We start from the raw sequence: 14,613 nt of genomic DNA, 5'->3' as shown, positions 1-14,613 counted from the left end.
TTACTAGGACTACCCTTGTGAGTAATGCATACAAGACTTGTCCCAACCCAAGATCTTCCAAGCTTAGTTACTAGAGCTTTAAATCAAGTGATGAAGGATATGCCACTGGCTTTGTGTAAAAATCGGTCATTAACCAAATGCAACAGCTTAGTGCCAAATTCTGGCCATGTTACTCATGCAAGCAACAGCTTTAGTGGGTAACTAATTTAAATAAGATGAACAAAATTATTTCCCTATTTTTAACACTATAGCCTTTTCAGTGGGAACACAAGCTGTTCTTATAATGTAGGATTAAAAGAAGTTCACAGAAGCTCATGTGTGAAAACCTAGCCCTGATTACATCAATAGAAAAAAAATCCCACTGGCTTCAATGGGGCTAGAATTTCAACCCATATCACTAACTAAAAGTCATTAGGCTCAATAAAACAAATTAGGCTCTAGTCCTATGAGACTTTACATATGTTCTAACTTCACACACTGTGGATGGTCCAAAAGTCCATGCAAAAATTTTGGCTGCATTTGAAGTTAACCCCCTTTTAAAGAGCAAGTCTTAGTTTATAAAAATAAGTTCAGGAATTCAGATGGCAATGAAGAAATCCAAACACCACAGGAACTACCTCATTTTAAAATATAAGGTATTTACTTCTCTTATGCATTTACGTTACATCCTTAAAATACCTTCCAATAGCTCAAAGAGTGTAGCAAGGTTGAAGAATGGCTTTTTACTTACTTTTGTTTGATCATCAGCTCTGAATACATAGCAGATGCTCTGCTGTTTTACTGATTTATCCTTTATCAGACAAGCAAAGTAACTTGGATCGTGGCTGTTATGAATCAGTTTAAGGACTTGTTGAGGCTTATATTCGAACAGACTGGAACAAATCAAAGGATCCCACTGTCGGGTTTTGCCTGAGTCTAGTTCACATCGTAGTCTTACTGGTGAAACATAAAGCCGGATTTGGCTGACATTAGGTTCTCCCTTAGTAGACTGCACACTTAGTCTCCGGATCTCTGCCACAATCCAAGGAAGCATTGCCATGGTGGTTAGAGTGTGCACAGGCAAAGAACCAACAAGTTGGAGACTGAAATCCACCGAAGTATCACTGGATGCTGGAAGTTTTTTAACTTTGAATGTTATAGGTTCCATGTTTTAATCAGTAAAGGTCCCAGGAATCATTCACTGATGTTTCCGTTCCATGGAATGAAGATATTTGGACAGTGCCTTCAGCTATTGAGTAGAGGAATTCTAAAAGGAAAAGTTCATAGAGTTACTGTAGCAATCATTTAGAATAGTTTCTTTATAAATTATGATCACCATTACTGGAAATATTCACAGATTTTAAGAAAAAACTGAGATAATCTTGTTTGAGCTCTTGCATAACATGGGCCAAAGGACTTCCTGGAACAAAGTACCACTCAAGTTCCAATAACTGTGGTTGAACCAGAACAAAATCATTTAAGAAGACAACCAACTTTGATTTAAATATTACTATTAAAATTGACTAAGTTGATATTACTGAATTCCACTGGTTAGCTGCCTTATTGTTAAAAACTATACTTTACTTCTCTTACTATATAGCATATTTTGACCCTTCCTTTAAATATTTTTGTGATTTTTCTACAAGGTGGACAGGTTTTTAATCTGTTAACTGAGGAAGCATTTGCCATGAACCTGATAATCCTGGGGTTTGACCTTGATCAAAACAGGAACAGCAGTCATTTACATACTTAGCCCTTCCATGTTGCATTTCTGCTCCTCCACCAGTAGGTGATCAGGGAGGTCACACCCTGGCCGGACTGTCCCTGAAATGACCCATAACCTTACAGACACAGGGCAATGTCCCAGAAAAATAGCAGCAGCACATCTTGTCCTGCATACTTTGGCAGGACTTAAAGAGGAACAGTACATTTACAACCACAATTACCTAAGTGAACCCATTAAAAAAAATACAGCACCAACACTAGCTTTCTTCCAGACTTTCCAGTCTTCTGTCATTTCCCCAGTCTTCCAAGACTAAAAAGCTACACCATGAATCCAGAGTACTCTCCCTCCTGTAACCCTTCATTTGAACAGACATGTTAAAATATACTACTGCTAATGATAACTTACCCTAGTGCATTCATTGTTTTATGTATTATGGCTACAGCAAAGTTTGTTTCTTTGTGCAGCTGATTGAAAAAAAAAAAACAAACAACAAAAAAACCCCACACTTTTTTGTGCAAATTTTCCAAACATTTGTCCTGTATTTTCCCATTAAAACAAACCAATTAGAAAAGCTTCTATCAGTTTGTAACCACCTGAAAAATGGAGTGAATATTTCAAGATTTGGGGGAAGGAAGGTGAATTTTTTTTTTAAACAATAAGCAAGAAAAAAAAGAGAGAGAGTGCGAACAATTATTTTTGGGATGGGGACACTTTATAATACTTTGAAAACATCCAAGAACACTTTACAAGCATCCAAAAAACATAGTCCTGTACCCACTTTACAGGAAGAAAAACAAGATCTGGACAGCTACAAGTGTTGAACCTTTTACAGCTTTTGCATCTAAAACTTCTGGATACTACAGACAGATGAACATCTTTTAATAGTTTTACTGTAACCAGTTCTAGGACTGGAGAGCTTACCAAGAGAATCCTATGGTTTAGGCCTACAAAAAAAAATAAAGCAACCTGAATTTGCTGATAACCTAGAACAGTGGTGCCCAACCTTTTCTCCCTGAGGGCCAGATGGGCAGTGCCAGGTCCAGCCGCAGGCAGCACACGGGGCTGACGGAAGAACCTTACCCTGCCACAGGGGACTGTGCAGCCTGACCCTGGTCCATCTGCTGCGAAGGCAGGGAACAGTCCAGTCCTGATCCAGATGCATGGGGGGCGGGGAGTGAAGAGGGGGAAGGGAGGGCTCTGATCTGGATACACAGAGAAGAGTGGAGCAGCCCTTATCTGGACCCTTGGGAGATAGTGGGAGCAGGGCAGAGTAGCACCGTTCTGGACAGAGGCAGGAAGGAGCAGCCCAACCCCAATCCAGATTGCAGGGAAGGGGCGGGTAGGGGAATGGAGTGGCCTGTATCCAGATGCAGGGAGGGGGCAGGGAGTAGCCTGGTCAGATTTTGACATGTGTGGTAAGCCTGGCCCTGATCCTGCTGCACAGCAATGACCCAGGCAAGGCTATGGAGAGCTTCCCACTCCGCAGCTGTTAATGTTTTCTGACCCGTGGAGATCCCTGTAGGCCAGATATCATAGCTCCACGGAACGGATTTGGCCCATGGGTCAGAGGTTGAGCACACTTGGCCTAGAAGTCAACACCCTTCCTACCTTCCGCACACCTCAAAAAAGTGAAATTCTCATTTAGTTCTCATTTAAATTACATTAAAACACTACAGATTTTGCAGAAGACTTTCATGGACAGACAGTGAAGGAGAACAGTCCAGAAAGCCCTCCTTTATAAGGTGCACTTGTACAGCAGAAGACCTCAGCTTCAGAAAGCATCTACTGTATGCATTTTCCTCACCAATACCAAGTTCAGTAGGAGCCTTATCACTGTGGTCTTTTCTCAAAAGACAGAGAGAAAACCAATAGGGAATTGAAGCTGTCTCTTATCTGCTTGAGTCACTAATGTGAAACTTTTTTTTTGTTTTTGTTAACAGTGAAAATGCAAGTGCAGAGGTGGTTTTGATTCATTCAGCACTCTAGGAGGCAAGCTTCAAAAAGCATGAAAATGGAGTTTACCAACTATAGCTTTGTTACCTACTGGCAACCATGATCTCAGCATAATAGGGGTATGTGAAGTCTGTTCTCAGCTGAAATCAATATGGTTGTGTGCAACAGGGCAAAATTAGCCCAGTGTTTCCACTCAACCAATTTGATTTGTCAGCACACCACTGCATTTGTGTGACAAAAAAAAAATCTCTAGAGAAATCTGCAGTTTCTCTTTTCATAAAAGCTGTTAAATGTGTAATTTTCATGGGAAATCTGTATACAGAAATCTGCAAAACATCTTTTAAAGTCCATTTTTTATCATCACTTTCAATTAAACAAAAACTCACAAAAAAGATACTCTGACAAATAATACTGACCAGAACAAAAATCATCCTCATTGAAATACAAAATGAGACATGAGTATCTTAAATTTAAGCAGCCTGGACACTGATCCTGTGATCAGAGTTAAGGATTTCCTCTAAATCAAATTTAGTAGATTGAACAGAACAAAATTCTTAAATATCTTTACACTGGTTGAGCCATTCATGTAATGGCTTTTATATTTGGATGTAAAGAAACAATAAATTAAACTGAAAATCAATGACAACATGAAAAGAATATGAGAATCAATAATACAATCTGTAGAAATTCTGCACATTTGCATTTTAAAAATGTTATCTTCCAAAAGTCCAGAAAACCAGTAGATACCTACATAAACCTGCAGAAGGCCGTGAATTTCTAAACTGTAACAAACAGGACCAATGCGATTACAGTAGAGTGTAACTAGAGGTACTCTACGATCCCAATACCATAAAACAGGGCTGTCCAACTTCTAAGCAACTGAGGGCTGCAGCACCCCCAGTCACACACAACCCAGGCAAGTGCTGCATGGCTCTCACACGGCAGCACGTGACCTTTAACCCCACATCACACTGTATGGAGCTGCTGACATGCCGTGCAATTCCCCAAACCACAAGCTTCCTCCATCCCCTTATTCCGCATGGACACGCCATGCAGGCCCCTCTTCACATCACCCAGATAGGCCACACACAGTGCCCTCCACCCTACCAGATAGAAACACTACAACATGCCAGTCTCCGACTCCCCACCACATGGTGGGCGACTCCACTGCACTTCACTGGCACAGAGGCTGTGTGCAGCCCCCAAATCCCCAAAGCCTTCTGGTCATGTGCTCAACTGTGGGTCGGGGCAGGCAGCTGAAGCTCAAGGAGGGAGGGGGAGCCTGGGGACTCCAGTGGCAGAGTGAAGTGGGGAGCACTGTCTGGACCAAGAGCCTGGGGAGCACATATTAACCCCTCAGGGTCTGCATACGGCCTACATGCTGCCAGTTGGACAGCCCTGCCATAAACTGTTGCAAAGCAAACCAGAGGCATCTCACATTACAGAGTGCAACATATCTTATTTAAGGCCAAGTCTAAACAATATTAACTGTTTTGTCACAGTTCAACTCAACTATTAGAATGTAATGGATCTAAATGGAAAGATATTTGGGTTCCACTTGCTTTTTTTAAAAAGTACCTTGCAAATATTAATATAAACCACTTCAGTACCTATATCTGTTACTTGCTAAAGGAGCCTTCTTTAAAAATACTCACTTTTGGCACTCGAATGATGAATGGCAATAAAAGAACAGATTCACCAAGCTCAAATTTAGTAGTCTCAAACAGGACTCAGAATAACACCCAAAAGATGAACTTTTAGATATCTAACAGCCTCTCTCGTCCCTTCCACATTACCACACTTTCTTTGCCACATCCTCCTCTTACCTTTGTGTGTGTACAAATGGTATCCAAAATTCCATGAAGTTAACGTTACTGATATGAATGCGATTTAACAAAATGTAAAGTAAAAAGTATATGCTACCTTAAAATCTGATCCTACTACATTTAGGTGCATGTTAAATCTTAAGCCTATGAGTAGCCTCATTCATTTGAATGGGTCTACTCGCATTTAAGTTAAGCACATCTGTCATGGTTAAAAGGCCAACTACGCCACAGACCCCTTGTGACCCTCTCAATCACCCCTCCAGTGCATGTTTCCACTCAGAGGGATAAAGATAGTGAACCTTACTACTAAACTGGATGTTTGGGCTGCTGTACCCCTGTTTATCAATAGTGTTAACATGACAGGCCCAAATGTGTTTGACTCCCACAAAGCCCTTTTCCTCCCAAGCCTGCAACTGTGACGGATTAAAGTGACTCTAAAACAGCCTCTTCAAAACAAAACATTAAAATTCTTCTTTTGCACATTACAAAGGGGAAGACAAATAACATTTGTCTGTAATGATACTATTACCTAAGCTTTAATCGTCCCTTGCAAGCTTAGTAAATTCCATTCAAAATTACTCCCACCTCCTACTTGTAAAATAGAGAAGCATGCTGCAGCACACTTATTCTCTTTCTCCACTTGTATCCCTATCAGTACCCAGTGAGACCCAAGGGCAACCCCAGCAATTCAGTCAACCGCTTTCATGACTACACTAGTATCTCTAAGGACATACCATACTTAACCGAATCCAAAATACTTGAAATTTAAGACTTCCCCTCTGCCCCCAGTATATTAGATTCCACACACAGAATCTAATATGTTGGGGGGGGGTGGGTCTTAAATTCTTCCCCCTCATCGCTACAGTGGGGAAAGCAGTAGCCAGGGGGCAGGCACCCTTGCTCCCCGACCACTGCCTGCCCATCCCCTTGGGCTGCCACTTACCCTTTGTGGGGACTTTGGCTGCAGCTTCAGCCCCAGCCACAAAGCATATAGTGGCTCTAGCCCTAGCTCTGGCTAAGTGGTAGCCACAAATCTGTCCCCAACCCCAGGCATCAGCAGTGGTGGCTACAGCTGCAGCCCCGGGCTGCTCAAATCCAAGATGAGATCCCCACCCCACATTAAGCGTGAAAAAAACCCTCAGCTAGGATTTGAGTAAATAGGGTAGTATCTCCTTTGACCCTAGCTCAGGTCTGGGGAAAAAAAATCTTGCCAAACTGCTGAGAGCCAGGTATGGGCATTCTTCAATGAATAACCTTCCCATTGTTTCTTAAGGACTCCTCCTAGTCTCCTGAACCATTTTAGCTTTGCCATTCAATCATTTCCGATTTGTTTCCTTCTTGACAGCCTTCACTCAATTAACTCCCTGCAATCAGACAAGATAATATGAATCAGGTAAACTGAAGTGGGTATTAAAACTTTAACAATACAAATAACCTCTTCAGACACCACAACATGTCTAAATGTTTTACCAGATTAGATTGTAGACTCTCCTCACAGAAGACAATGATTCTGATTTCCATGCAATTTACACTGGTATACATTAGGACAAATAGAAACAATGAAATGCAATGTGGACTATACAAAAATTATACCAAGTTTTCAATTGCCTAGGAACTCATTTGGACTAATGGACATTTCAGTTTTAGTGAAAGAATAATAATATACTTTACAAAAAGGTCATTTGGTAGAGTCACTTTTCCCTGCCTTCTGTCCTAGAAGACAACAGACCAGTGCGCACAGTGCGAGAGATACATGAGAACTGCGACCTCCTTTGTTCTCAGCTTTTCTCTGGTCCAGACCAATCCATACTCCCTCTCACCAGCACAATGAAAGCAGAACCAAGGTTAGCTCCTATGCAGTACTATACTGGTGGTCTCATTCAGTCATTCTGGCAGAATCTAAACTAGTATTTAAAACAGCCCCCACAATAAACTACATCGCATTCTTTTTAAGTTACCAAAAACTAAGAGATACCATGAGATCCACCAGAGATACCCTCCTTGTAAGGGGTATTTGCTGATAGATGGTGGCAAACATATCACATCATGCTTTCCTCACAATTTATGGTGCAGGGCTATGCTCAGGGCACCTGCTAGTAGGAAAGGAAAAGCAGAAGCAAGAAGGTGAGGGAAGTGTTCTGTATTTCACCATTCTGGGTTCTCTGACAGATGGTTGTAGTTAGGCGATGTGACAGACAATGGGTTTTACTATAATCTTTCTGCCAGCTGTGTTCATATTATTGTAATGTTGAGTGACTTTGTTTTTTACCTCATTAACCTGTGCACAGAGAAGGAAGGGGTAAGTGCCAGGGCTGGCTACCTGCAGCATGAGACAAGAGGGAACTTCAGGGTTGTTGGCTGTAGCCGTGTTGGTCTGGAGGGAACTTCAGCATCAGAGTCCTGAATAGCTTTGTTAACATATCAGCACAATTGAGATGCCCTACATCAGGGGTGTCCAACCTTTTTGAATGTGGGGCCAGATCATGAACTTTTTATCACCCAGTGGGCCAGCAGAGGTCAAGGGGTGCCGCCTGACCCTGCCGTGTCCTCCCTGCCACCTGGGCAGCCTCAAGGATGCTCCCATACCTGTGCACCTGGGCTCAGCAGCCAGGGGGACATGTGAGGACTCTACAGGGGGGTGCGGGATGTGCAGGGACACCCCCTGCTCCCTTTCCCCCAGGGCAGCCCGAGCCCAAGTGGCAGGGGTCCCTCCCTCCCCAGGGCTCACGACTCACCACCCCCAGCGCAATGTCTGCAGGCACATAGGGGATGCGGGGAGACAGGAGCGGTGCCAGCTTCCCACCCTGACAGCCACAGAAGCAGCAGCAGCATCTCCCGCAGGCCTGGCCACAGCCTCCTTCCAAGCCGGCATCTACACCCGCGTGCAAGCTGCACTGCAGCCCACAAGCTGCACCGCAACCTGCTCCAGCCCACACAGCTGGCAGGGACTGGTGCAGGGTGGGGCCGGCATGCAAATGAGGAAGGGAGGGACAGGGCTAGGAACGGAAACCCTGCAATGTGGGAGGGGGAGGAGCTGGCATGCAAATGAGGAAGGGAGGGGTGGGGCAAGGAAGGGACACCGTGAAATGAGAGCGGAGGGGAGGAGCCGCACTGCGTCGACAACATCAAGCTGACACGGTGCGTGCAGCAACCTTGTCCCTTCCCCAGCCCTTCATCAGCCATTAGGAAGCTGCTGAGGGGTTGGGGGAGGGACAAGGGGTGGGAACAAAAGTAAACAGTGTTTACTTTCGTTTCCCGTTGCAGCACTGCGGGCCACAGAAAATGGCTTGGCGGGCCGCATGTTGGACAAGCCTGCCCTACATACAGGAGACTGAAGGAAAGCTGAATGACAGGAGCATAGCAATGAAGAGGGGAGGATGAACAAGCCGGTTGTCAGCTTCTTGGGAAGAGTCTGGAGATGCATGTATGAGCAGAAGTAAAGATCTTCTGAGCTGAGCCCTGAGCATGGCCCTGCACCAGAGATTGTGAGGAAAGCATGATGAGAGGCCTGGAAAGAAAGGGAACGGCTGGGTATCTTTGCAGATTGCTCAAGGATGTGCAGCTGGACTAGGGACAGAGGAAATGCTTAATCCTTTGAAGGGTGGCAGAGAACCTCTGGCTGGGTGCCCCTTGCCCCAATAAATGTTTTAGTGAAGAGACATTTAGTTTTGCTGCTAGAAATTTCAGGTTCTGCTTCATCTCCCCAAAAAAAGACAAAGTCCCTCTCTAAGGAGAGGAACTGGACACTAGCGCCTTGAGTCAGGGCCATGGAGACCAAGGGCAGGTAAAAAATCAAAAGCAGGGGTCAAAGTGGGAAGCAGCCTGCCTTAGAAGACACACCTGGGCTAGCTTCAGGGGACACTCTCAAGAGACTAGACAAGGCTGCAGTGGTCCCAAAAAAGCACCCCCCTGGAGGGTACTCTATGACAGGTGTAAGACAGAGCAAATCCTGGCATAAGCAATTGCAGGCCAGAGGTTAAACGGAATATCTACCAACCCAAGAATCCTTGAGATACAACAGTGGTGCACAGCTGTCCTTTTGCCCCTCTCTTTCCTATGGACTTTAACAAGTTCAACCTACAGATAAAATCAGAATTTCTGGCTCTTCTGCCTGCAAAAATAATGTTTTGAAGATCCAATGTCAAATCTGTACACAGACTTAATGAACAGCTCAGAAAGCACAGCACAGCTCCTGGGATCCTGCTTCATGGGAAACTGGGCACCTGAAAGTAACTGGCATGGTTCTGATGGTACAGCAGGGGCAATGCAAGATTGTGACCAGGACTCCAGCAGTACAAAGATCCCCAAAATTAAACCATCTTATACAGGAACTAAACAGAGGTCCTAGCTGCTAGCTCAACCCATGGCACTTACCTGCAGAACAACTATGAAGCTGCTCCCTACCAGTTTGCTTTTGTTAACCTGAACCCATTAGCTTCTCAGAGCAAAGTCAGGATATTGTTAGGCTTTGTGGAAATAAAGCGTGGTCCAAGAAAAAGGGGCAGACTTGCTCTGGTCTCCTCTGCACAGCATTAGCTGCAAAGCTCACTGATTATCCAGATGTCAGCACCGTGAACTGTTTCACTACTTGTCATTTTGACAAAAATATCAAACTATTCTGGGACTAAATACTGTACTGAGTTTTAGATTATGGGCAGAATTTTGAAAATCAGGCAACAGTTACCTAGTTCCACTTTGCCTCTCAATTTTCTCCCTGACTCAGACTGTCTGGCTGGCGTAGACTGATAAAATACCCAGCCTTCCAATGTTTACAAAATCAGTAAGTCCCAAATATGCTAAAGGCACATGACTGACAGGGTTCCCCAGTTCTCTTACATCCCAGTCACCACACACTCAGTTGCTTCTACCTCCTATATTACTTCAAATTATCAGCCATATTTTGGGACAGCTTATTATTGGTAGGAGTTAATTTGGTCTACTGTGTCAGGGGATGCTTTTAATTGTCAAATAGCTTTAGTTTGATCAACTGACAACAAGGAAAAAAAACAGACAAGTCACACCTTTTAAAACAATGTCCAGGCCCAGGAATTAAGAAACCCACCTGATATGTTTGCTTTTCTTCCCTCCTTTCTACAACACTGGCTGCTATGCACAGTCACTCCATCTCTAGAAACCATAAATTCTCTTTCTACATACACTTTCATAAAACCTTGACACTTTTATGACTTTTTTCATTGACTTAAATGAGCTCTGGATCAAACCCTAAGCTTTGTTCTGTTTTAAGAGTGGGGGCATGTTCTTTGTCTTCATAATAATTATTGTAATAGCTAACTGCAAATAGCACTGAGGTCAATTTCCTCAGCTACATTAAAACCAATTAAACAGGGTATAAACAAGCAGTGCAGGTTCTATTCAGGAAAATGACAGTTTACTCTTTGCTGTGCTCTGAATTGCTAAATCAATTGTATAATAAACAAATCCCTAAACCATTAGCAAATTAAGGAAATAGTAACAGATGTCAAGATCATAAATAGTAAACTATTTTACTTATTGCTGTCAACAGAAATCAGTATCTGCGGCATATGGGCAGAGCTGGGATTTTTAAAAGTGGGGTGTAAAACATGCAACTGGCACCACAGGGGTGGCTGCAGCCCCCAACCTCCTTGCCAGCAGACTGTGCAGCCAGGAACTCAATTCTGAGTCCCTAAAGCAAGTATGACACCCCATCCTGCTTTGGGTACCCCTTCAATCCAGCACTTTGCAATATCTCTCTTCCATTCCCATTCCCATCTCCTCCCTCTCCAGCAGGGCTTGCTCCGCACACAAGAAAAGGAGACCCACCTGCCACCCAAGGAGCCCCAGGGCCCTTCTTGCCATGTTCCAGCCAGGGCTTCAGTGAGCAGCTAGGCAGGGAGCTGGGCTCAATTAGGGATAATGACAGTGGGAGGTGGGTCTCCCCTTCCAGCAGCTACTCCCTGTCTGGTCCCCCCAGGTATCCCCTACTGGCCAGGAGCAGAAGCAGGAACAAGACAGGCGATGGCGGCGGGGGGAAGGAGGAGAACCTACCAGTCATTTCCACGGTCCTCAACCCTGGCTCCCTGCAGCTGGAGCCCCAGGGATCAGGAGGGGAAACCCAGGGCCGGGGGGAAGGGAGGACGGAAAAGGGCTGCTGCCAAGCCTGGCACACCAACCAGCCACTCCTAGCAGTCCCCAGGAGTAGGAGAAGCCTGGGGCTTCTCTTACCCACAGTCAGCTAGGAACACCAGTGGCAGGGTGGTGCCCCACTTCCTCATCTGTTGCCTGCTTGGTTCCCCAGATCTCCTCCATGAAGCCAGGGCTCCAGCCCTGCTTCAGATTCTGCAGGAGACCCAGGCATCGGCAGGGAACTGGAGCCACTGGTGGGTGAATGCTGTTGAAAGGGGATGCATTTATGCTACTGCTGCCCCCTGGATCCACCCCCGCAGCTGCATGTGGTTTGGCTGCTGCAGTTTTTTAATCAAATTAGTTTCACGCTCAACTTAATATCAGTATATGAATTTCCAAAACGAACACCCCCAAAATGAAGAAAGGTACAGCAGTTTGTTAAGAACATGGCGGGAACAAACCTTCTAGACAAGAGTGTTGAAGGACAAAAACAAAACTTTTAAAGTCTCTATCATGTTACATCTTGCATTCCACTGCATTTCATTCATTAACCTGTCTGAAGAGTCACAAAAAGGTACATATAGAAGCATCAACTTCTCCACTTATTAAATTATGTGAATATGCATGAAGAAGCCACATCATGGAATCTTCTGACTTGTACTGCTGGAGGAAGTACTCAGCAGAAAAAGGACTTCTGTCGTGTACTATTTACAAAAGATTTTAATCAGATTTTCACAATTTTACATTTCACCACTTCTAAAATGGCTCATGAGCACTATTACAGAACCATTTATGATGTAATAGATGGCAAGTGAACTATTTACACTTTACGTACAGAATCAATCCCAGGGGCTTAACTATAGTCCCAGATCCCACCATCTGTATGACATAGGTTAACACTTTAATATTCAGCTTCTTTCCTAAATGAAGTCAAGCACACAAGAAGGTCTCAATCTTTTAAAACCAAACTATAAATAGTTACACTTGTAAATCCCAAGAAAGCGTACTCTTTTTTTAATCAGTGTTGAAATTAAAAGACCAGTTGGCTGGCCTATAAGCATCCTGTTGACTTGATGGACCAGGGCCTAACTTAACACTCCTAGGTGAATTAGACAAATACACCAGTTCAAGACAGAAAACTTTAGTAAGTATACTACAATTGACAGAGATAGATGGCACAGGTGTTGTCCAATTCACAACATCAGGAAAAGCACAGTAAAAGCAAAAAATAGAAACCTCTATAACATTTCCTGAGAAGAGCCGTGGGTGATAAACTGAAGAGCCACATGTGTCTTGCAAATCGGTGCAAGTATCACTGACAGGGCTCATGGGTTTAAGGCAAAATTACTGAGGTACGGGCTCCTTACTGGGAATAAAAAAAGAAGGAAACTGGATGCCTGACATTCCCGACACACCACATATCCCATGGGAATGTAAAGAAACATTTTCAAGGTACTGTAAAAGTTGACGCAGTTTTCCCCTGCTAGAGGCCAGGCGCTAAACATGCTGTACCATTCCTCACAACTCATGTAGCTGCACCTGATTCAGCAAGAGCCAACGCAGTAGCACAGAAGGAGGATTCCGCAATTTTGCAGTGGAAACCACTCACTAGTACCAGTGCCTGCTTTTAATACTTGAAGGGTAAGTGTGTCCAAAAGCTTGCAAATAAATAAAATAATGTGCTTGCAAATATCTAGTAGTAGGTCTAATAAAAGATATCACCTCTTCCACCAGTTTTGATTGCTTTTACAGCTACCACCTGGGCAGCTACACTTCTATTGGACCCTGGCAGTGACAGTCCAACCTGCAGGCAAAACTCCAGCACCAGCTGAACTGTGTTGCACATTACTAGTGTTGAAGAAAAGACCTAGTTTTATCAGCAGGCCTCAAGACAGAGAGGACAGATCCTAAAGAACTGCAGAGACTTTCTCAGCCTGAACGGTATTTAAATCCAAAAGCTTGCTAAACATTTTTTTCCAACTATTTGTGTTTGTTTTATAAAAGTGATCAGATTCACCCAAAGAGCCTTGTCTGCCTGTGTCCTTAGACCAACACGGCTACAACTTACACCCCTGGGACCTAAACACCCTGCTCAGGCGGAAGGGGGGGGGGGGGGGCAGCTTCTGGCTTTTTACACCAGGCCCCTTCTGAAGTCACGCTGCTGGCCCCACTCTCCACATCCTGAGCTGAACCCGCACGGCTCACCTGCATCGGCTGTCTGCTCCGAGCCGCCCGCGGCCAGCTCGAGTGATTGTCTTGCTCAGACCGGCCTCTTCTGACAAGCAGATTGAGATGTAGCAAACTTACAGCGGGAATCAGGTGCAATGAAGGGAAGGAGGGAGGGAAGGGCAGACACGGACAGACACACACACCCCGGCCCGTCCCAGCGCTCTCCCAGGACTGCAGCAAAGTCCGGCGCCGACACTTACCGGCCCCGGGACGCTCCGCAGCGCCGCGCGGGCACGGAGCAGCCCCACGCGCGGGCGCCCGGCCCGGCCCGGCCCGGCGGGAGGCGGGAGGCGGGGCGAGGATGGCCAGGCCCCTGTTGCGCGCGGAGCAGGCGGGACTTGGCGCTGCCCCTACCTGCTGCTGCTGCCGCTTCCGCCTCGCCCCGGAGCAGGCCCCGAGATGCCGCCTCCCCCCGGGCAGCAGCAGTAAGAGGCGGCGGGAGCGAGTGGCTGCGGCGGGGCAGAGCCCGCTCCGTGCAAGGAACCGCCGCACATCTGCGGGGAAGTCCTGCCCCTCGCGCGGCGGTGGCGCGGGCCCGGCCCAGCCCTCAGCCGCCAGGCAGGGGCCCGGCAGGACAGGGTGGGGCTGGGGACTCCGGCAATGGCCCCCAGCCTCTGCCCACGGACCTCATGCGCGTTTGCAGCTGCTGCCCCGCCTCCCTTGTAGCCTGGGCCTGGATGCGACTATAGCCGCAGAACATCTTGTTTTTCACTGGCAGTTTATCAGCTACAAATTGCCACAACCGTGTTTGCTGACACCCTTACGCCAGACGGGGCTTGTGTCATGGCAGTGCCA

At 45.6% G+C, this 14,613-nt stretch overlaps 1 protein-coding gene across 8 annotated transcripts in view; it reads right to left on the bottom strand.

Moving 5' to 3' along the window:
* Positions 1-14,121, bottom strand: part of TBC1D1 (TBC1 domain family member 1) — a 191,676-nt gene extending 177,555 nt beyond the window's left edge. For 6 of the 8 annotated variants that reach the window (XM_019480505.2, XM_019480526.2, XM_019480519.2 and 3 more), the window contains exons 1-2: positions 14,019-14,121; positions 731-1,246 (exon numbers count right to left, since the gene is read on the bottom strand). In XM_019480505.2, the coding sequence (XP_019336050.2) occupies positions 731-1,147 (417 nt within the window). In that variant the 5' untranslated portion in view covers positions 1,148-1,246; positions 14,019-14,121. Of the gene's footprint in view, positions 1-730; positions 1,247-11,511; positions 11,567-13,794; positions 13,988-14,018 lie in introns of those variants that run through there. The other 2 variants (XM_019480509.2, XM_059721630.1) reach the window with 2 other exon arrangements.
* Between the last annotated feature and the right edge of the window lie 492 nt (positions 14,122-14,613).

The sequence above is a fragment of the Alligator mississippiensis genome, chromosome 2 (genome assembly GCF_030867095.1).
Source record: "Alligator mississippiensis isolate rAllMis1 chromosome 2, rAllMis1, whole genome shotgun sequence".
Taxonomy (NCBI): domain Eukaryota; kingdom Metazoa; phylum Chordata; order Crocodylia; family Alligatoridae; genus Alligator; species Alligator mississippiensis.
The sequence above is the reverse complement of the archived record's forward strand: the minus strand, read 5'-3'. Positions and strand labels throughout refer to the sequence as shown.